The sequence below is a fragment of the Silurus aristotelis genome (assembly GCF_946808225.1).
Source record: "Silurus aristotelis genome assembly, chromosome: 1".
Taxonomy (NCBI): domain Eukaryota; kingdom Metazoa; phylum Chordata; class Actinopteri; order Siluriformes; family Siluridae; genus Silurus; species Silurus aristotelis.
In genome coordinates, this window is record NC_139574.1 from 16,408,036 (window position 1) to 16,432,373 (window position 24,338).

The 24,338-nt window shown below is 38.4% G+C and overlaps 1 protein-coding gene across 1 annotated transcript in view; it reads left to right on the plus strand.

Moving 5' to 3' along the window:
* The first annotated feature begins 2,184 nt into the window (after positions 1-2,184).
* emc2 (ER membrane protein complex subunit 2) overlaps positions 2,185-24,338 on the plus strand; it is a 28,034-nt gene continuing 5,880 nt past the window's right edge. Inside the window, exons 1-9 of the mRNA XM_083548673.1 lie at positions 2,185-2,296; positions 4,875-4,988; positions 7,100-7,164; positions 8,661-8,746; positions 13,067-13,124; positions 19,173-19,258; positions 19,420-19,479; positions 23,378-23,459; positions 23,625-23,735. Of these exons, the coding sequence (XP_083404799.1) occupies positions 2,257-2,296; positions 4,875-4,988; positions 7,100-7,164; positions 8,661-8,746; positions 13,067-13,124; positions 19,173-19,258; positions 19,420-19,479; positions 23,378-23,459; positions 23,625-23,735 (702 nt within the window). The 5' untranslated portion in view covers positions 2,185-2,256. The remainder of the gene's footprint in view (positions 2,297-4,874; positions 4,989-7,099; positions 7,165-8,660; positions 8,747-13,066; positions 13,125-19,172; positions 19,259-19,419; positions 19,480-23,377; positions 23,460-23,624; positions 23,736-24,338) is intronic.

Below are 24,338 nucleotides of genomic sequence, written 5' to 3' on the forward strand. Positions count from 1 at the left end.
TTAAGTAATTGAACAATCAAGCAAACAATACCTGGCCTAGAGTATAGACATAGGAAATGAGGATGTAAAAGTGAGTTTTACCTGATGCAAAAAACACATAAAATTTTGATCTATAATAATAATAAATGAACCACGTACAGACAGTCACCTTCAGAAAGTCCACTGTGACCATAAAATCTCTGTAAATAAAATGTTCAAGTACACAAAGTACACAGGATAGTAAACTGTATAGCTGGGGTATTGGAATGACTGGTAATCATGAAATGAATTAAAGAGTTTAAGAGACTGAATTGAAATGTAAAATTTTTAATGTTTAAATTTACTTTTGAACACCTGCACTAAATGCCCAGAAGTATGAGGACACCTTATCTGCAAACCATATGTAGGACTTCTCCAAAAACAATGGAAAAAAAATCAATTGTATACAATTCAATTGTATTCTATATGCTCTAGTATTACTTTTCATTTTTTCTGGAGCTTAGAAGCCTAAAGCAACATAAGAGACCTTGTGTGAACAAAATGCAGTTCATAATGTAGTTTGCCAAATCTGATGTGGAAAGACTCAAATGACCTGAACTGCGCCCTGACCTCAACCCACACTAAACATATTTTAGATAATTTATTGCATCAACAGTATAACAGACCTTCTCACCTCACATCTGTCCTCAAAATTACTAATGTTTTTGTGGCTGAAAGGATGTAAACCTTTCAGTGGTGGACAGCAAATGTAATTCGTTACAGTACTTAAGTAGCTTTTTTGTGTATCTGTACTTTACTGAAGGATTTTCATTTGAGGAGACTTTAACTTTACTACATTTTAAAGTCAAATATCTTAATATCTTAAATAACTTAACTACATTATGCAAATGTAGTCGTTCCTTTTTATTTATGAGTGGATAAAAACGTAGCTGGTCAAACATGCAGCAATTCACCAATCAGGGTAAAGTGTGTGCTCTGTTTTAAACATGTTTTAAATGCAACTTGGTGGTATCTACTTAGCACGAACATACAGTCCAGCGTCAGTTCAACAGTTCAGTTTAGTCTTTTTACATAACTAAAGTGCATGGTACTTTAACCTAAATGCATGGTTTGTGTACTTTGTCCACCAATCAGTGCTTTATGTTATGTAGCAGTAGCTTTATGTTATGTAGCTTTATGTTGTTTGTTGTAGCTCTATGTTGTTTAGTGTAGCACAAGGGTTCTGGAGGAACATTGTCTAGTTATTACTGTGTACTGTATACCACTGCATAGTAGAAATGACAATAAAAGCCTCTTGACTTGACAATGGAATCTTGAGTTATAGGTGCAAAGGAGTGACCAACTCCATATATTATACAAATGTTTTTGGAATTGCATGTTAAAAAATACAGACATTGCCATGGTAAAGTTGGAAAATTTTGGCTATATAATGTACATATAGAGGTATTTACATTTCGCTATGAAATTACTCACTGTAGCTACTAATCTAATTGCTATTCACACTTTTCTGTTTGCTTTGCTGTCGCTGTTTAAATGACTGTGTAATGCGTACCAATCAAAAATATGTGCACCACTGTTCAAAAGGAAAATAAAAGTTTCTCTAGCTTTTCCTTTTTCCAAACATTTTGCACAAGTTTCCAATCATTTCCATGAGATTCTGGAATTGTATTTAGGGTGCAATTTTTTTTCTGAGCTGTCATTTCAAACAGCACATTAAAGTAAGTAGACTGTACCCAGCTTCAGGATCCCAGCAGACATCTTGTCTAAGACTACAAATCATATCAGTATTTTTATAGTTGCATTGCAGTATTTTTAAAGTTGCATATAGGTGCATTATCTGGTCAATCGAAATAACGCATTTGAATATATATTTAATATACTATATACTATATATGAATATATATATATATATATATATATATATATATATATATATATATATATATATATATATATATATATATATATATATATATGAATATACTAATGTACCTTCATATGTGAATTAATAACGTGATCGGTTTATAGAAGGCAACATGGCAGCTTAGTAATGGAATTAGATAGTTTTATTATATATTAATATACAATAATATTTGACATAAATAATTACAGAAAAAAATCAAACATCCATAACGTTTCTTTTAATACCACATTAAATATTCTCAAGAATCAATTATTAATTCATTTCTGGATAATTATTCTAACTTCAGCTACATCTTTAGCACGCCAGGATGACGTCATAGTTGTGCGCCAGTGATCATACCGGTCACAGTAAAAATGGCGTCGGTCTCGGAGCTGTACGATGTTACTTGGGAAGGTAAATTGCTTTTATTTGAATTGTATTGACTTTGTCGATATAACTTTTATACGTGACCTGAACGAATGTAAAACGTATTTACAAAATCTGATATATACAGGTGTGTCGTTACTATATTTAGTTAACGTTAGTTGGTCAAATGAGCGGTAAACGCTAGCGTGCTAATAGCTAGCTAGCTAGCAGAGTGCTAAATAACTGCCTAACACGCTACTTAAATGTATGCTGACCGCGTAACGAATCCTGATATTGTTACAAGAACTACGTTGGGTTCTTTAAGATTTGTGTGAAGAACCGTATGTTCAGGATAAAGAGCGCTGTCCTGTCCGTTACAGCACTGTAGTGAGCTTTGCTCTCTCCTTACTTAAGTGTTTATGATGCGAGCTAGCTCTCCGGGTTTAAATGAACGCGATGTTTTTCATTTATTTAACTTCGAAACATACGCAACAGTAGCGAAGGTTTAAAAAAAGAAACCAGCGTTACATATTATTAGATTGCACAAAGTCAAACACATGACGGTCTGTTTGGAGTGGTAGCTCAGTGGTTAAGGTGCTGGGTTACTAATCAGATGGTCGTGGGTTCAAGCCCCGGTATCGCCAAGCTGCCACTTTTGGGCCCTTGAGCAAGGCCCTTAATCCTCTGTGCTCCAGGGGCGCCGTATCATGGCCGACCCTGCGTTCTGACCACACCCCCTGCGTTCTGACCCCAGCCTCTGAGCAAGCTGGGATATGCAAAGAACGAATTTCACCGTGCTGTAATGTATATGTGACAAATAAAGGCTATTGTTGCTGGAGTTAGTAGTTAAAGAGGCTTTTACTTGTCACCTGTACATTACAGCACAGTAAAGTTCATTCTTTGCATATCCCAGCGATGTCAGGAAACTGGGGTTAGAGCACAGGGTTAGGCATACAACGCCTCTGGGGCACAGAGGGTTAAGGGCCAAGAGTGGTAACTTTGTTATAGTGATGGGTCGTTCATGAACGATTAATTAATTTTAAACAAGCGTTTATTGTGACCCAGAATAATGAATAGTCTCATAGTGATTTGTTTATTTTCCACTGGACGTGTTTGAGCAAAGCATCGCAAAATCTTTGTAGGTTATGTACAGGAAACATAATTGAGTAGTTTACCTCTCGACTCTTCTAGTCCAAGACGTTTGTGTTTTTGTTTTTTTTTTTACACAAAAATGACTCCCATAGACGCTATGCAGTGCATTACACAGGAAACAGAATTGAATAGTTAATCTTATGAGTCCTCTTATCCGAGGCATTCGTTCTTTTGTCGCGTGACACCCGTATTCGCTGTGCAGTTTGAAAAATTATTGGAACTGCAAAGTTTGTGTATGTAGACACGTTGGGGGATCTGCTTATTGAAACTGTAACCTTTTATTTCATTTCTGATTAAAGGAACGCAATTAATTAAATGATTTAATAGGACTGCAACAACCAATCGATAAAATTTGCTAATAATCAATAATAAAATTTGTCAACGAATGAACATTCATGATCTCGCCATAAACCAATTCGGACACATGATCACGGGACGCAACTTGTCCAAAACCTCATTGTCACTGTGGGTGTCATTGTGGGAACAGTATATTGTATCAGTCGATACATTGAGATCGGTTAGTCATTACTAATTTTAACACGTTCAGCCTTTGCAACCTTGTTTAGAAATGTGATATAACATATATAATCCTTGTGTTGATTCATTCTGAAAATCTGATGATAACTCACAGAAAATAAGAGTAATCATAGATATAATTACGATAAGCAGCCCTGTAGATACTTATTGATATTAAAATGACTAAATCAGATTTATAAAAAATAGATCAGTTTTATAGCCCATTCATACAAAGGCCAAAGCTTGATATACATGTGTTTTAGTGTTAGTTATTTTCTGCTTAATTGTATAAGGGAACCGTTTACATATGGGTTCTAATAACCCATGATAGTGATGCTGTTAATATTTTTGTTCTACTCATACCAAACCAATTTACTATTATTTTGTTTACTGAAGAACCAAACATGATGTTTTTTTTTTTTGCACTTGTGGTTGCTTGTAATGTTATGGAATGTCAGTAAAGCAAGGTGGTCATCGTTAATAAGCGTTGTACCAGTCTTTTATTAAGAAACAAAACTCAGCATCATATTGTATTACTGAGAAACTGAAAAGCCGTCTATGTGGGGGGAAAAAAGGTTTACAGCCGAAAAGTCAAAAGATCAATCATTCAGCAGTACTTTAGTGAGACTATAAAAGAGCTTGGCCTCATAGAGGAGGTAATTGAGTGAGAGATTATGCAGCAGACACGACTGACCCAGTCAAGGCTGTGTGTAAGTCTTGCAGTAAAATGTCCAGAAGGTAAATTTTGTTCTGGTCACACTTGCAGCAGCATTGGGGGGGGTCTGGATGTGCACACGATCCTGGACATACTGATGGATTTTCAGTTTCATCATTTGTAAAGTAAATTAAAACCTGAAAACATAGTCTAATTCTATGTCTTTTCTCTTAGTCTAAAATGTAATAAATTGAAGTAATGATCAGTGTAAAAGTCTACAGTTTTTGATTTCATATCTTGCAGAAATGCGTGACAAACTGCGAAAGTGGCGAGAGGAGAATTACAGGAACAGTGAGCAAATAGTGGACGTGGGCGAGGAACTCATCAATGAACACTCGTCAAAGCTTGGAGATGACAGTAAGTTTAAACTCCAGCCCCCCAGTTTCTCTACATCTCCTCCTGTTCCATATCTGTGGATGTGATGGGGGTTTATTATGGAAACATTTCTCCCTGATGTTACAAGTGATATCATAGTCAACTACAAAGATGCGAATGATGTTATTAGATTAATCATATTTAATGTGCTGCTTATATTGTGTTTTTCACATGCAACTATAAGCTAAAAGGTCTTAGTTAGATTTTTGCGATACCATGTTTTCACTTCAGAATCCGAAATGTGCTCAGATGTTCTCGGGCTTCCAGAAAAAAGCCTCAGTGCAGCTTTAGCTCTCTCATTGGGTTCCTCCATTTTTCAGTCTGCAGCATCTTCTGTTACCTGTCCAGAGCGCCCCAGAGTTTATAAGATGGCGCATCAGTAATATTGGTCCGTGGGGAAACACAATGCGCCATGTAGTTAAATGGGCTAAACGAAGCATAGAAGCATTTTTGTATAAGCATTTTGGGGTAAGGTCATGGATGTTTATTCAGGATGACCAGTTCTCTATTTCATTGAAAAAATTAAAAAATATTTTGGTCTGTTTTTGAAATATAAAGTTTTGAAAACACTATGCAGATGATAATTATAGGCTACCAAAATTATTAATAGGCTTTAATATTAATAATAAATAAGAAGTATTTAATTAATAAGTAGAGATGGTACTGATCGTATCTCAGATAAGATAAACAGAATCCTGTAACAAATGGTAAATATTCTGAATTGAATTTTGTAAACAGAAATTTGTAAATATAAAGAGTAGAATTTTCTTTTCAGATTTTATTCCTTATAACATGCGTAATATCTGCAATATGCTTCTTATGTGAAAGTGTAATCATAACTTTTTTGTCTTTTTCTTCCTTCATTTACTAACGAATATGTTACTTTCAGCCCTTATGAAGGTTTTCTGACATGATAAACAAGCAGTCGGAGAACATACGCCAAAATGTGTCGCTCTCATGAAAAATTTCAGTAAATGAATGCGACAAGGAAATTATTTTTTTCGTGCTTCCTTACTGATTCACATACATTTAACTTCACAAATTTTTTAATTACCAAATCCAGTTTTTGTTTTATCGGTTACCTTTGAATCTTTCCGCAACTCAAATGCGAAACGCGTTCGTTTGGAAACAGCAAAGGCCGTGTGATGAGCTGCACATATGGAGAGCTTTATTTAACTGTTTTGGCTGCTGCCGTCATTATGATTCATACAGTATTTAAGGAAAGAGGTAAACACTTAACACCGCCTGGTTTTATTGAAACCAGCTCTGCAACTGGCTGTGAAACAAGATGGTAATTATCAAAGCAAGACTTGAAATCATAAAAACCCAAAGAGAGGGAAAAAAAAGCCAGAGGGGAGCTGCAGGCGTTTGTTTTGGCACTTTGCTTTTGTTCTCGCTCAGTAAGATTTTATTGCGCTTTCTCAATTAACAGGTTTCAGCTGATAAAGTACGCACGGCCAGTGAAACGCACTGAAATGGAGCATTAATTCCATTAATTGGTTCCATTAGCCAAGCGCATTAATCAGCCTTTTTTTTTTTTTTTTATTGTTGAAAGTGAAAAGGTCATTTTGCGAACGCATGTGACTTATTAGCACTTTGTAGAAACACAAGGAAATGTATTTTAATGTTCTGGCAACAGGGCACCTTCCTAAATACCTCAAGAATCTCAGACTGGTGAAATAAAAACTTATGAGTCATGGCAGAAATATTTTTCACTTCTGTGCTCCATAAAATGTATTTTATTGTAATACATGGGGATGTGGATAATTATTTAGTTTAGCTTCCTGTGCCATTGTGCTAATGGGGTAAGGTCATGGATGTTTATTCAGGACGAACAGTACTGGAGTTGTGTGGAATTGTGTTACAGCATTCTGTATGCAAATCTCCTCACTGTCTCAGAAGCATTGTTTTGTTTGGTAGAACATGAATACATCAACATTGAAACAAGAAAGCTATTGGGGTTAAGGTTAAGTCTTGTATATCCATTTTCCATCAGATTTGTTGCCCGATACATGGTTTATTTTTTTTAGTATCTACCCCAAAACAAAGTTTACTGAATGTTGTCGTTCTGTGTTTCCCTCTGTCCTTTGCAGTTTGGATCATTTATGAGCAGGTAATGATCGCAGCGCTGGACTGCAGTCGGGATGATTTGGCCTGGGTGAGTTTTTCTTCTTCATTCTCTCAAAGCCTAAACCTCATCCCTCACACACCGAGCTGCTTCTGTGCCCAGCAAACATACACTGGCACAGAGTCGCAGAGCTGCCATTTAGGAACGCCACATTTTAACATCCAAACTCGCTGCTGTGTTCTCACTAAATATTTGCCATAAAGGGTCTTCATTTCTCTCTCTCTCTCTCTCTCTCTCTCTCTCTCTCTCTCTCTCTCTCTCTCTCTCACACTCACACTCACACTCACACTCACACACACTCACACACACACACACACACACACACACACACACACACACACACACACTTTTCAATAAAAACAGGAGATGAACCGGTTGACATGAATCTAGAATGAGTGACATTTGTATAGATTTCGAACTCTCCAATATTTACTGATCCCCTGGACGCCCTGCCCTTCCTGCCATCTCGCGTTAGAAAGTTCACGCAGTACTGTTGCCTTGACTTGATTTCCCCTCTTTAAACATGTGGCCTTGCTTTCTGTTACGGAAACTGGAGAACGTTTGAGTTTATTAATGTGAAATAACATTAATGTACTTCGATGAGCATTAAAACCATCTGCTTCATATTGTGAAGTTCCCCCTTGTGTTACCAACCAGCTGTGACTCGTCGAGGGGCAGGAATTCCACCAGACCTCTGAAGGTGCACCGTGTTTTCTGACACCAAGATTTTAGCATCAAGGTTTGATGTTTTGGCTGATGAGTGTAAAAGTTTAAAGATTAAGCAGACCTACAAGAAATTGTTTACTCTAAAAGAAAATTTCTAAATAAAAACATGCCAGAACAGTACTGGTTGCACTTCATATAGGGTTATTTTAGATTATTGTAAAATTTATTCAGTCACTTATTTTTGCTGATAAATAAATGTACATGAAAAGTGTCATTAATTGCTGTATGTAAAACTTTTTTATAGAAAAGAGAGAGAAATTTTTTTTGTCTTGTACTTTCTGCATGTCTCCAACTGAAACGCACATTCATCAGATTCCATTTTTTGAAACTCATTTAAGGGATTTTGTGAACATTTAAAAATAAAAAATATATACTGCCTGTATACCAGAGTTACTTTTAGCAGACTCAGCATTCACTTCATGGGATGTGGAGACGAGATACTATTCTGAAATCCAACGATAAAGGAATTATAATCATGACACTGATGGCCAAGCCGTTGAATAACCTTTCCTTTTTGTTCAGGGAATCATTAGATTTGTTAAGCATCAAGAAATCTTACCAGGTGTGAAGTAAGAGTGTAGAGAGGAAAATCCTTGTGGGTACCCATAATGCAAGACTGAAAGTTTTTTTTTCTTGCAACCGGTTATTAGGAACCCTTAAACTACACCAGGTATTCTGACTTTATCACCCGTGAATATTGTGCGATCTTCACGTTGCCATAATCCAACCCCGACCCCACACGTTTTCTGTTTTTGTACATCTGTGCTTTCTCACACTGCCACTTTTTATATTTTATACAGAGTTGCCTACAGGAGCTGAAGAGGCAGTTTCCAGACAGTCACAGAGTAACGCGATTAGCGGGCATGCGGCTCGAGGCCCTAGAGAGGTAAGATTAATTAAAACCCAAATTTAGCAAGCTTGTCCTTGAGTGTATGCTGGGGTCTGGAGGGTCTGATCAGGATTCAGGTTTAGCGGTAGGGCGGGAGGCTGTTTATTTAGCGAGCCACTATTCCACTGACTAAGTGGGAGAGGGAAGGATAGTTTCAGGATTTTGTAGTTTTGTGGTTGTTTTGCTCATGTGAGGAATTCCCAGGGAGGAAGTGGTGGGTCTCGCTATTATTCCGAGGGCCCTGTTTTGTTTCATCCTCCCTCCTCCCTTCCTTCTCTTTATTTTTTATTTTTTTTGCTGCATAGGCTCTATGTGCATTAGAAAAAATCAAAATCGACTCTAGAAGTCTAGAGTATTCCAAAACTTAGTTTTACTAGAGTCTTTCGTTTCAGCATGTAGGGAAGAAATAAGAATCAATGTTAATGTTTCTATTTTGAGTCATCAGCTTTTGGTCTGCGCACCCTATTGACTTGTTTCTCACTCCCAGTTTTATTGAGACCGATCGCTTCTGCACTGTTAGATTAAATAAACTGCAAATTTCGGTCTAATTGCCTTCAGACCTGCTGCCTAAACTAAGGCTTACACACGCACACGTTCAAACGCACGCAACATGCCTGAGCCCTACATAAATAAAGCCAAGTGGTGGAGGCGTGCTTGCTTATTGCTGTGCTGTTAGACGTGCCAGAGTGCAGTTCAGTAATAAAGTGGATGTTAGGGTAGAGGTGGAGTGGAAGTGGAGCTGTTCACTGATAATAGGATCCAGAGTCCCTTCTGTTGGCAGCTGTGAGTACAAATCAAACCTTAATCATGAGGACATGGTCTACAGGCTGTTTTTTTTCCCCCTGCTGTTTTTTTATTTTATTTTCTCCAATCACAAATTTATCATCCTGCATTCTTACAACACAAATTCTAGCACTATCCCTCAAGGCTTATTTTTCTGGTATTCCTCTCCTTTGGTAATTAAATTATTGTAATTTGCGATAAGGAGTCATTCTCACCATCCACTTTACTAGAAACACCTGCTCAATAATGCAGTTATCTAATCATATCATGTGGTAGCAGCACAATGCATAAAATCAGTTCAAGAGCTTCAGTTAATGTCAACCATGAGAATGCAAAAAAATAAAATAAATGTGATCGTTGTGGCATGGTTGTTGGTGCCAGGTGGGCTGCATTTGAGTATTTTAGAAACTGGTGCAGTTTCACTTAAGATTTGAACTTTAGAGTTTATACAGAATGGTGTGGAAAACCAACATCTGTGAGCATCAGTAGAAATGCCTTGTTGAAAAAAGAGATCAAAGCAGAATAAGTATTCTGTCCAACTGTAGTGAGCAGAAAAGCATCTCAGTATATACAGCACAATAAAGCTTGGTCATTTATCAGCTTAAGACATTCCTGTCATCCAAGAATCCGAATCTCAGGCCGTCATAGGCATAGGCTCACTCAACTTGAACAGTTGAAGACTGGATAAGGACCAGCTGAGATTTAGATGCCTGTTCCTGGTTGACAGGAGTGAAACCTTGTTGGACATCTGTGGTTGTAGCACATCCACCTCGAGATTTGATGTTTTTAGGTTGTGATGCTATTCTGCTCATCTTGGATCATCTTTAGATCCCTGTGATTATTCTCTTTAGATCTGCCTCAGCAGTGCTTCAGCCTGCAGGATTGCCTTTTTGTTTTTACACACCATTCTGTGTAAGATTGCTAAGGTTGCTGTGTGTGAAATTTCCAGGAGATCAGCCTATATTATCTAGCATCAACATCCATGCCACCACTTGTTAATTGTTTTCTTCTTTACGAACCTGCCTGATTCATCCTGACCTCGTACCTTTAATCGAAGATCCGAGCTGATGTTTCCGCTTGAGCTTTCAATATATTTATTAAGTTACTGTGAAAGACTAAACTTAAAACCACGAAGATGCTCTGTAAATTATATAGTTTGCTACTAGTGCTGCATGATTAATCGTATCGCAATCGTGATATCAGCTTGTTCTATTATATGATGCCAAATGTTGCGATTTATTGAAATAAATAAGTGCATGTGTGGACACATACTTTCTAAGAAGAGTTTGCAGATTTTCCACGATGCTAAAAAGAAAAAAAAGAAAAAAAAAAACCCATATGGTCTCAGTTTAGGCAGTGCACGTTTGACGTGTGTGGTCACGTGACTTTCCAGTGTGCAGCTCGGAGACCAGGTGAAGATGAAGGCCGAGCAGACCGACACTGAACTGGTAGCCAAAAAAACGCTACCTCTGTTATTTGGGGATATTTTAGCTTTAACATCACACTGAGCAGAGACAGGAACTGTGCAGGATTTGCTAAATTAAAGTTGCTACATCATGTAGCAATATAAAAATTTGTAACAGACAGAGGTTTCTTTTATCTTTCATTTACTTTTGCACCACCACTCTCTTGTACTCACGCCTGGACACGCTCGCGGATTGGCGCACCTTCACCTGGCATCCTTTGCTTTCCCACACACATCCCCATACACACCGTCAGCTCTGCCTGGTCTCTTTCTCGCTCTCTCTCTCGCTCTCTCCGGTGTCTGTTACATCCTGCGTAAACAGGGCCGTTTCTAGACTCTTGGAACCCTGGGCAAGGTTCCTATTGTCACCCCCGATGGCTCTGCCCTCCCACCACAATGCTCCACTCCCACACCAGGCAAATCATTAGCTGTCTTCCATTAAAAAAAGGTTAAACACATTTTAATGATTGCAAAATTGCATGAAATTAAGTATTTTACATGTACTGTGTCTTAAACTTTAGCAGAAAAACGGGTAAATAATTAAACTGGGCAGTGGCTGGGCGTTTCCTGTTTGTTTCGCTAAAAAGTTCCAAATAACTTATTTTTGTGAAAATGTATGTTTGTATATATTGTTTATTTTATTCTGCTGTACGCTGGAGAATATTTTATTTATTTTTTTTTATTTAATGCAAATGTTTTCATTTTGTAAATAATTTAGTTTTAAAAACCTTTATACTGTTACAAATACACATTTCAACATTTATTATATCGCAATTGCAATTTTGACCACAATAATAGCAACATTCCATTTTTCCCCAAAACCTGCAGCTCTTTTTGCTACAATGGCTTAGGACTAAGCCTAAGCCATAATGTTTAAATGTAGTTGCAATGGAAAAAATTTTTTGGCATTCAAATGTCCATCCCTGAACGGCTGATAACCGCAACCACGATGGAACTTTTGAGGTAGTATCTAAAAGTTTCGAGACTAGGTTTGTAACAGATGGCAGCACAAGGCTGCACGCACAATTACAGGGAGCACCGACCTTAATGAGACATTGTCCTGTGTACGTTGGGAGCTGTGCAACTGGTACTATTCTGACCACAAGCGGTACCACGCTTGCTATTCTGATCAGGTGTGCACTCTGTCTTCTCCCACGAGAAGAGTCTCTCGCTGGAAACAACAAGATCTCACTTCCCACTAACCCTACTCACCAGATTTGGCTCTTGCAAACTTCATCTTCATCAGAGGCCGAAGGTCCAGCTCAAAGCAGAGGTCAAGCTCTCGAAAAGCAGAAGGTACTCGACATGCTTCGAAAAAGAAGACTTCCAGGACATATTCCAGAAGTGGCAGGAACGCTGGGAGTGCTGTATTGCTGTGCAAGGGGACTATTTTAGTACTTTCTTTTAAACAGAGCTCGTCTCAAAAAAACTTTTTGATACCACCTCAAACGATGAATGGCCTTTTGGTCACCCACATGACGATGGGTTCTCTTTAGATTTTGAGTTTTTCCCTGCCACTGTTGCCGCTGACTTTTTTTTTTATTCGTAATCTATTTAATTCTGCAAAGCTGCTTCGGGACAATGTATATTGTAAAAAGTGCTATATAAATAAAATTTAATTGATCACATTTTTGTTTTTGCTGCTGCGCTGTTACCACATCGTTGGCCGGTAAGATAACTGTATGACTCGAAAGGTGTTCATAAGTGTGAACAACGCGTGTATATTGTCTGTGCATTTTTTTCTAAATATCAAGCAACTATTATTTCTTCTTTAAAGTAAATCGGTCTGTTTACAGGTACAACAGTCTTTGCAAATACAGATAAAAGCTCTAGCAATTATTGCAGATTCAGATGTTTGTATTCATTTGTGCAGTTCATTTTTAAGATGCAGAGATCTACTCAGGACAAGCTAGACAACTGTTTATTTCCTTCCTTAGACATACCCCTAATCTGTGCTAGTGCTGTGCATGGACTTGAGCTGCCCTTTATATAAGATAATGATTGCCTTGAGCTTTGTTGATTCCTCTGCTGCCTAACAAATTATGACGCCATTTTTTTTACTTTTAAAGGTATGATGATGCCAACAAGTTGTACGATTCAATACTGCAAGACGATCCTACTAATACGGTGAGTAAAGAAATAAAGATCAGGCTGATGTGCTTAGTGTTCCATGTCAAATCGAGTGAAATTCCGTGCAAGTCATGCTGAATTTTATTCTACGTTAGTGATGTTTGGTAAATGTCTTTAATGTAAAGATATCTTTCCTATGTTTGATTTCTCTATCTATCACACACACACACACACACACCCTATATGCAAGGGGGAAAGGGAGTGTCTGCTCTCTTTCCGTAGTATTATACACATTTCTTCATAAATAAATGCAAATATGGGTTTCAAGACATTCCTTGTTCTCTCTCTCTTTAATCCCCACATTCTGGTCAGGTTTAATAGTTTTTTTTGTTTTTTTTTTGCATATCAAATTTGCTCTTTAATGGAAGAGAATGCAGGGTGCTTAGAAGAATTTGTTTTTGTCTTTTTTGCCTTGCACAAGTTCATCCAGTTGAACTTTAACCCTGCGAACCCTCGAGACTTGGCATAAAAACCCCAGCATGTGGCTCATGTGAAGTCTTTCAGAACATGGAAATCTTCGTGGTTTACATGATTTATTATTGTGCTCTTCAGTTAACATAATACGTTGAACAAAAGTATTGGGACACCTGACATTTTCAGTCACATGTGGTTGTTCTCTAAACGGTTACTACAAAGATGGAGGTACACAATTGTATAGGATGTCTTTAATTGCAGGAGAATTAAACTTTTACTTAAACTAGGAGACCCAAGCCGGTTCCAACATGGCAATTCCTTTGTACACAAGGTGAGCTCCATAAAGATATAGTTTACATGGGTTGGAGAGGAAGATCTTGAGTAGCCTGCTATAAAGCTCTGACCTTACCCCTACTGAACACCTTTGGGGTGATTATGAAGGCTGACAGCCCCCCCAGGCCTCTTCAACCTACATCAGTATCTGATGTTACTAATGCCCATATGTCTGAATAAGCACAAATGTCCAACCCCACGGGTAGATAAGATTAGATTTCCACAGAACCAATGTCTCACTAACACATTACTGCAGGACCACTCACGGCTAACTGATTTCGCTCCACCCCATCAAATTTAAGGCCAAACTCTGGTGTCCTTACTAGTTTTTACCAACCATTTTCTGTACATAAGTGAATATGCAGGAATTTTATTACTAGTCACATCATCCTTTTTTTTGTTTAAACTTGATTTATGCTGAATTTAATTTCACATACAGCAACCAAGTATGCCCATGTTTTGCCAATCGGTCACATCACCCTATCCTGCCATCACCAAACACTTAATTGCTGTTGCTGTTTATTCTAACAGAACGTGTGGCCAATTAAAAAATAAATGGTTTAATGGATTCTCTGAAGAATCTGTTTGTTTTGGCTCCCTCGTGAAGTAGTGCAACACAATTTTTCACACATGGACTTGCAATGAAATATTAAACGTTTTCTCTGAGCTGACACAAAGTCTTTGGACTTAATTGAGAGGATTCCACACCCAAGCGTCAGTCTGTGTCAGACCCATCAAGGCTGCCGACAGTCAATAAACCCTTACGTGCATCAAGCAGTGATTTCTCTCTTACTCTCCAACTTTATCATCCTCCTCTACTCGCTCACTGCCTGTTCTCGATCACTCTCACATCCATTATATCCTTTCAGTTGGTATTTATTTTGGCCCACAGAGACCCCATCACTATTTCTCCATTTAAAAACAGAACCTTTTTGTTTGTTTTTCAGGCTAGTCAACCGAGACACTGTTCTGATTCCCATGATTCAATTGCAAACACGTTGAACAAACGGGAGTTTGAGATTTACTAATGCTAAATGGATAGTGTCAACTTATTTTCCCCTCTTCAATCTGGCGTTTGTATGCTTTTCTTTTTTTTTGGTACCTCTGCAAACATTTAAAGGCATTAAAATAATGCATTCCCTGAAGGAAACCTGTTTTTATTGTATTCACATAGTTTTACAGGTGATGTAATGTGCATTACACCATCATATTTACTAATCAACTCTCTAAAGACATCATGTCTTTCTGAGCCATGCGTGACTTGATAAAAATAAGGAGATATGGTGTTGGGTAATTATTAAAACATTTGGAGATTTACATGGAAATAGATACAGCCAGAGTATGTGGTTAAAAAAAAAAATATATATATATTTTTAAATGGATTTATAAACATTTTTTATTCTGATAAAAGATTTATTTCTGTAAAAGTTTCTAGCTGTTATTTAAGAATTAATCTAGTAATGGAACGTCATTTTAAAGCAATTCAAATGGACCCACTGGTCAAGAAAAGACAATACTATTTTATTATATTCCTTTTTTTTTATAATTTACATATTCTTTTTTCATTATATTTTAGTATTTTCTTTTAATTTAATTATTAAAATCATATTAATTTATTGTACACTGATAGTAAAAAAAGCATAATAAAAAAGAGGAAATTAAAAACAATTGAGGGAAATAGAATGGCTTACTCAGTCACCTGGTTTCTCAGGGACTAACTTGACCAAAAAATAATAATAATAATGGCATCAAACCTGTTAAGCAAAACACTTAAGAAGCACTAAAAGTAGTTTTTTTATTTATTTATTTATTTTATTTTTTTATGAGTCTCAAATATTCACAAATGATGATTTTTTTTTTTTTTCCCCCTCTGCCAAAGATGTAGGTGAATATTCTTTAAAACAAAAAAATACCACATATGTTTGGAATAAAACTTAATGGGGGGTCGCTGTTGTAGCAAAATCATCAGTGACTAGGTGGCGTGAAGCTGAGTGCAGAACAGCTATCACGATCATTCTTATTTTACGATAAAAAGTGTGCGCTTTTAATGTTTTATTCCACTTGTATCCTAATTTATAGTTAAATGTGGAACAATATAGCTTCTGTTATTACGGTTGTTTCCTTAACAACCTCGCTCTTAATTTTCTCTTGAATTAAACATGACAAAAGTCTTCTGTCCTGAAATTCTTTTCTCCCGTGTTTAAAATTTACTGAGCACTGACCCAGAAGACTCCTTCCATAAATGTTACTTAAATTGCTTTGCCAAATTATTGATCTGTACTTTTATCTTTCCATTTATTATTATCCTTGAAACCCCAAAAAAGGTACTATATTCGAATCGTCATTTTAATATAAACCCTTTGTTTTGAATGATCGTAGCTGTACTCTATGGTAAAAACTTTTATGGAAAAGCTTTTATAAAGTAAATAATCAACACATTCTGCCTGGAGAATTCAACCATACTTTTGTAGAAATCTTTTTCATCCTTTGGTCCATACTCTACCATACTTCGGTAGAAATCTTTTTCATCCTTTGGTCTCTTAGGATAGGGCCATGTTTTACTCTCCCCGTGAGCAAAAAACTTATTTCCGTCCTTCATGTCTGCAATGGGCTGGGCGAGAATCACCCACTTATGGAAACGTCGTGTTAATCAGCAGGTGACGTGAACTCTTCTGACAAACTAAAGTCCAGCCCAAAGTTCAGTGATAGGATCAGCTTATTTCCTGATGTCCAAGCAGCTGCCACCTCCCTTCAGATTTAGTGTGCTCAAACCTGTGGGCGGGAATGGAACAAATCTGTGATGTCCACCAGGCTATATATTTTTTTCCCACAATCCAAAACTCTGGCTAGCAGATGGGCAGCAGAGGTTGTGGTATGGGAGTGGATGACCTCATCCAGGCTACCTGTCTTTGTTGGTTTGGGTTAGACTTATCTGGACACTATTTTCTCATCGTGGAATGTGAGAAGGGAGAGGACGATCCAAGAAAATGGAGGAAAATTGGCAACTAGGTTGAAGACTTGTGAGGCATCCCAACATGCAGAGCTGAGATTGGAAACTGAGCTGTTGTAATTATAGGCTGTAGAATGGATGCGGTACCCATTAACCAAAACTGTTGAATCAGCAAAGAATTGCTCAAGGCTTCTGTGCCATGGTGGTGTCTAAAATATGTCAGAACTATGTGTTAGCTCTTCCACCATTTATTGTGTTCCAATACCTACAGCAACGATCTAGAGAATATTCTCCATTGCTCATGTATGCCGTTTACTTTTGGTTCCCTTCTCTACACACTCATCTTGATTGCTTGGTGTTATGACTTCAGTACATTCTAATGTAATTGAACTAGCATTTAAGGATTGAGTAACGGTCCAGATTGCTTAACATCTGTGCTCTCGTTCGAACAGTAACTGAAAATCATATGAGGTCAAATTCCCGTAATATTAAATCGTACAGTTCTGTAGAATGATGCATCATTTGCAAGTTCAGGTTTTCTATGTTAGGGTTTGTTCAGAGCTAAATCTAGATGGTTGTCAATAATGTGTGGGCGCTTCTCATCCGTGTGGTGATTAAAAAGCACTAAAGTTGATGGACGTCAGGGACATTGGTTCAGGAGATTGTGTTCTCCAATAAATCTTTTGCCTATGCACTGTATTAACATAAATCCATTCTTTAATTCCTTAATTCATTCCTTAATTCCCGCTAAAAGAAACATTATGGACTGGAGTGTAGCTAAGGTGGACAGTTAAGTTTTAAATATATATTTGAGAGTGAGAGAGGGAGCGTGTGCAAGAGCAACATTTGAAAACCCTAGTTTTGTTTTCATTCATATAAAGTAGTATTCCGTAAGTGAGGATGAAAATGGCTGTGTAATCCCTTCGGCCTGTGGGCATGTAGAAACAGGAGTACAGCCATAAACACCCATCTCCTCAGTGTGAAGGCTTTCAAGTGCTAATTCAGAAAGAAAGAGTGCTGACAATGATATGGTCAGCCTTCTTGAAATTGCTACCTCTGGGAGAGTGATGTGTTTAACATGTCTTTACATGCTCCAATCAGTCTCCCCTCATTCTGGAAGGAAAAAGTTTAAAATACAGCACAGTGGCTCATTTTGTTCTTTGTAAAAATATTTTCAGTTCATTAAAACTTTATGTATTGCCAACATTACCAGGAACCCACAGATTTGTTGTACTAACAACATGTCAGTGTTCCATATAGATCATCTGCTGCTGTCTGTTTTTTGATGGCCTAATTAGGTATTAGGTTTCAGTTTGGGTTTGTGTAGCTGTATGAAGTTCTTTTGAAGTGTGTGTGTGTATGTGTGTGTCAGTGCTGTGTCTCAGCTGGGTGCACTCAGCAGAGCTGGTGGCTGTGCCTGCCTGTGTGATGGATAAGTGGATTTGGAGTGGGAACGATGTCGGAACAGTTTCAGATTTATGGCCACTCAGATGTGACTCATGCCCTGCACAACAGGGTTTGGTCTGCAGTGTGGGAGAGAGGAAGAGCCACTCTATCAAATGCCAGTCCATAAATAAACTATGTGGCAAGACTGCACACTTCTATGGTTAAAGCTGCACTTGCGCGCGCATATATATATATATATATATATATATATATATATATATATATATATATATATATATATATATATATATATATAAAAATAAACTTCTGGAAAAGTCGAAGCATGCACTTGCGCGCATATATATATATATATATATATATATATATATATATATATATATATATATATATATATATATATATATAAAAATAAACTTCTGGAAAAGTCGAAGCATTCGCAATACATTATGATTTAGATTGATGAGAGTCTTATCCGCCAGAAGGTCGCTTCTGAATTAAAAAGGGAACGTGATATGGGACTTTTGCAAGCTGAGCTGAAGGACCTTCTGGGTTCATGCTGGTTTGAGCTTTAGATTACTATATTATTTTCTCCACATAATCATGATGAGTCACCACTTATCTGGTCTGGATAAATGGTCACCACTGCTAAGTAGCAAGCACATGATGTCAAAGTCTATGAGTATCTCCATTATCAGCATGGAAGGAGCTTCATCATCATCATTAATAAAATACAATGAAACATCGTGTTTGTTTGAGTGCTGTGAATAAGACTGGTCAGAATGTAGCACAGAGAGGGAGGTGAAAGTGCACATTCCAGCAGGTCACTTCAGCGGGCACCCTGATCATTTACACATCTCCTTGCTTACGTTCTTGTCTTTTTCTCACTCTGTCAAGCACTTGAAGCTTCAGAGCACTAATCCTCTGTTGATGTCTCTCCGCAGGCAGCGAGGAAGCGCAAGATCGCTATTCTACGAGCGCAGGGCAAGAGCACCGAAGCCATTCGGGCGCTCAATGAATATCTGGACCAGTGAGTGTTTTACAAGCGGATTTGGGCCCCGCTTTCTCCTCCCCTTCCCCTCCACTTTTTTAATTAAAAGGGGCTTTGCCTTTTGATTGAGCTGGCCCCTGAGCCCTTCCTTAACCCCGCTTTTGTCTGCAGAAGAACCTAACTGTCACTTTGTCTTGCAGGTTTGTGGGAGACCAGGAAGCATGGCATGAGCTGTCAGAACTCTACATCAACGAACACGAGTAATGACAATTGATCTCTTATGTTTAGTTGGTTCGGTCGGTAGTCGTTTTAGCATAAGAAAACAAGGCTTATTTTATTGTGATTTCGCACTGTTCATAGAGGTCAGCAAAGCTGTTAATTAAATTTCAGGAATTAGACCAAACTGACGCATCCTGTCTCCAAATCATGGTGTAGATTGGAATAAATTTGAAACCGGTAAGCCGCTTAGATATCCAAGCATCACACATCATCTGCGCAAGGTTAAAGATGGACCATCAGGCCGTCTGTCTGGGGGAATCCTGTAGGGGTTGTGGGACAGCCTGAGGGGAAATCCAGAGAAATGCCAGTCTCAGTCAGAGTCCTGCATTGAGCTCAGGATTTGTTTGTCACATGGAGTAGGGCTTTAATAAGATTTTCTCCTTAAGCCCTCTTTTATACTCTTAGGATAATAAGCACTGATATCTGTGTTGCCAGGGGTTTGTGTCTGCCAGACATAAACATTCTAGAAAAAAATTGTTTTGTTTTTGTCACTTCTCTATCCCTCTTTAATTGTGTTGTTTTTTTTTTTTGGCTTGTGTGTGTTTGGGTGGGTGTGAGAGAGATGGTCACCGTGGTTGAAGGGTGCACTCTATAGGAATGCAGCAGCCCTGTGAGGGAGCTGTATATTGGCTAGCTTGTGTTTTTGTGTTAGGGGCTTTATTGCTGTAGTGGTCAGAGGAAATCCAGGGGTGAGAGGATTACCGTCTCGCTTAGTTTTCTAATATCACACCATTCACTTTGACAACCCCCTGTCTACATGTGTGTCAATTTCTCTCTTTTGACCCCCTGGTTTTCTTTCTTTTGACCTCAGTTCTCTTTCTTTTCTTTATTTTAGGTCACCGGGGTTTTTTTTTTTGTTTTTTTTCTTCCTTTCCCTTTTTCCCATCCTTTTCCAGCAAGCAGTGCATTATCACCTTTCTTTCCATGCTGTTTAGAGAGTGCGAGAGAGACAAGGGAGAGATTCCCAGGAGGTGTGGTGGCTCTTGCTCTGTCAATAAAAACAAGACCTGTGAGTTAAGATGATGAGAAATAAGCTGTTGCAATATCTCTTTAGAGCCACCCTGCCAGCTGACGATATATGCAGTTGAGGTTTATGTTCCCTTGGCAGCTCGGCATTCTTAGATTTATTGCCTAGAAATAAATCGAGGTTTTCCACATTTTTACATATTCCTTTGCGCTCCTTGTGGTACAGGATCATGAGTCCGGTATAAACTTTAGCATTTTCAGGACTTTTTTTTTTTTTGTACTGTACAACTTTATCTTCAGCAAGGTTTAAGATTGATGGTTCAGAATCTCAGGAAAATATTTGTGCCAGCATCAGGACGATTTGTGTTTGATGGAATCTGTAAACCACTTCTGTAAGATGCTCGGGGTAAGGACTCGCCTGCCAAAAATGTTAATTTTAAGTTGATGGAATTAACCCCCTCTAATGAAGTCCATAAGTGCTTGGCATGCTAGAATTATTATTTGTGTTTTTAAAGTCCTGTAGTATAAAATTGCCATTGACTATGCTGAAGCTCAGGTGGGGTAAATTGAGCTCTGTAGCTGTGTGGCTTGTGCTGATCACTTCTCCTCCTCCAACTCCTCCCTGCCTCTCTTCACTCTTCTGCAGCCTGGGCAATGGCAGGAGCACATCTGAAAGTCTTTATGGAAAGGAAGTGGTAATTGCAAGCAGCCTGCAACCTTCTGAATGGCCTGTTCCCCACTTCTTTCTTAACCCCCAGACACACACACACACACACACACACACACACACACACACACACACACACACACTCACACTCTCTCTCTCTCTCTCTCTCTCTCTCTCTCTCTCTCTCTCTCTCTCTCTCCTTTTTTCTCTTTCGTTCTCCCTCTTTCACTGTCTGCCTCCTTCCCTGATCTTTGATGTCTCTTAAACTTACTCCAAATCATCTGATAGACTGTTCATGTCGTGAGAGGAAGTAATGCCAGAATGATTCCCGCCAAAGGACTTTATTTATTTTTTTTGATTCAGAGTACCATACCACAAGCCAGCATTAGATTGCTTTGTTGCATTTCAATTATATTTTACAAACTTGACACTAATGGTCTGATCTGTGGATTTTTTTAAATTTCTTATAGTGTGAGCAAAAAATGCTGTGTGGTATTTTCTTTCTCATTACTTGGTTATAATTTATTAACCAGAACTGATGGGTAAGCATGCCTTCAGTGAATTAACATGCACTAGTTCCTGCCAGATTTAGCTTTTTTTAGCCTTTCTAGCGCTGACATTTTGGTGACCTTCTCTTATACCATGCGATGATCACACTGTGTTTTAGTGTTTCACACAGAGGTAATCTACAGCTGGCACCCTTGAATAGGAGTAGGACAATAGTCAGCATTAGGGTCTGACCAACACCAGACAATCTGGTTTTGTACCATGTTTGATTAGGATCTGATTAAGGCTTTCTTGCTGGTGGGTAAAATGTTTTCCCCAGAGATTTTAGTTAGACGGCTGTAAATCACACAAACTTCTCCATTTTAATGCTGAGCAGAGAGAAGGTTCTCCACAAGATGCAGTTATTATTGAAATTATTATTTAAAAAAGCTACGTATCAGTAAAGAATGTCAAAATATCTTAAAGGAATTTAGCCATTTACAGAAGAACAGGCTTCAGTTACCAGTAAAAGTATAATTCTAGTGCTTTGGAGCAGTGGAATTTTTTTCTTCTTTTCTTATAACAAGTAAATCAGGACACTGATCATTTGGTAAAGACCTTGAGCAACTACCAAAAATACATTTGGTCATATGTTTGTATAATTAGAAATCTCCTTGGTCAAGATTTCACTATGCATTTTTGCACTTTGAGGTGTAAAGCTGCTCCAGGATTTTTGGAAAATGAGCTCTTCTTTATTCTGTGCAGTTGCGCTTGTCTATAATTTCCATACAAAGCAGTATGTAAATTCTTTTCAATGATCTTTTATGACATGAATTAGATAAGGCAGAGCTACTTTGTAAAATTATTGTTTGTTTATTATTTTGTTTGGTAAAATTGATTACAAAAAGAACCATGCTGTAGCCTTCTGACTGAAACTCTGTAGCACTTGGTTATGATTGGTATGGTTTAATAAAATGACGTGTCCCTGAAAAAAGCGAGATGAAAAATTCTCATACAAGGGACTTGTGAGGTTGCGGAGCCTTTAACCAGCCCTTTAAAGTCATCTGCAGGTTTTGAACACAGTCTTGGCTCAATTTGTTCATTGCGGATTTGTCATGATAGTCTTTGTGGAGCTTTGTGCCGCAAAATTATTTGATTATTTGTGGGAGGGAACAGTTGGAAAGAGTGTGTCTATGTATGTGAGAATTCCATCGTCTTCTCTGATTTAGCCCATGGAGGGGAAAGTGTCTGTAAGACACGAAGTGGTTGCAGATTAGCTTGGAGTTCATAGCTCAGCAACTCGCAGAAAGAAGTGATCTCATCTGAAAAGTGACAGTGTGTTGCTGCTCAGCAGTGACCTCAAGAAACAGTATTAAGCCTGGAGGGAAAAGGCAGACAGATTGATACTATGTGCCTAGAAATGTGGTAGATCTCACACTCTCTCTCCTTTCTCCTCATCAGTTTCCAAGAACATATGAGACGGGGAAAATAGGCCAGAATTGCCAATGCTAATGCAAAGCTACATCCATCATTTCGCCATATGGATGTTCGCACACACTTTTCCATCAGTTCTTATAAAAGCTGATAAAAGGAAGATCTTGGGTAGAGTCGTTTTCTCGCTGTCAGCACGTCTAAACCCCCTCGACTCTAGCAGCCACTAAGCTACACCAGTATACAGCAGTTAATTTTTGTGTAGGAAGATGCTTATGAAACATCCCGATCATTAATTACTTTGTTTGCTTGTTTGTGTACACTTTTAGTTATGCCAAAGCAGCTTTTTGTCTGGAGGAGCTGATGATGACCAACCCACACAATCACCTGTACTGTGAGCAGTATGCAGAGGTACCGTAACTGACAGCTTGTTTTAACCTTGTGGGTGTCTGTCAGTATGTTTTTCTTATTTTAACCGAATCATATTGTGCTCTTCTCCATTGAACGAGACTCTTCAGCTATTTTGCCACTGTCAGGATGGTCTTCTGAGTGCATCTGCGTTGTTTTCGCTCCTAGGTGAAATACACTCAGGGCGGCCCGGACAACCTGGAGCTGGCTAGGAAGTATTTTGCGCAGGCACTCAAGCTGAACAACAGAAACATGAGGGCCTTGTTCGGCCTCTATATGGTGAGTCACAACTTGCACCAAAGCTAAAGAAAACAAACACCTCCTCTTCTCCTCCTGGCATATTGAGGTTCTGCAGGAGGAGCAGAGACGTTTTACGTCTGAGAAACGACTGGTCAGTGCTGACTCAGACCGTTTTCCTGCCTCTTACCTCGAAAAAGCCACGATCTGCATCATTTCTGAAATGGAACGCCGCAGATTTTTTTTTGCGGGGCATTTTCATGTTTATGATGATGATAAATAAACTCCCAGCAATAAAACAATGGAAGAGAGCCGGTTGTCGCTCTGTCCAACGTGGTCCAGCTGCGTAGTTTAGGACGTATCTGTGCTGAATAAGCCTTTCATCTGCGTATTTATTTAAACAGGAAGTTGTCTATTAACACCAATGCATCATTTGTAAGTGACTCCTGACATAGGAACACAAATAGCCAGCTGGGAGTAGAAGCGAGGCAGAGGAGGGTATGGGGCACCACACACAGGCGTGCACTGTTCTCTTACACGCATGTACACACAAACACGCATGACTCTCACAAGAGTTCAGACATGGCTCCGGCAGTCACAATGCTTTGATATAGAACGAACAAGGAATAGGTCTTTGCTGTTGGC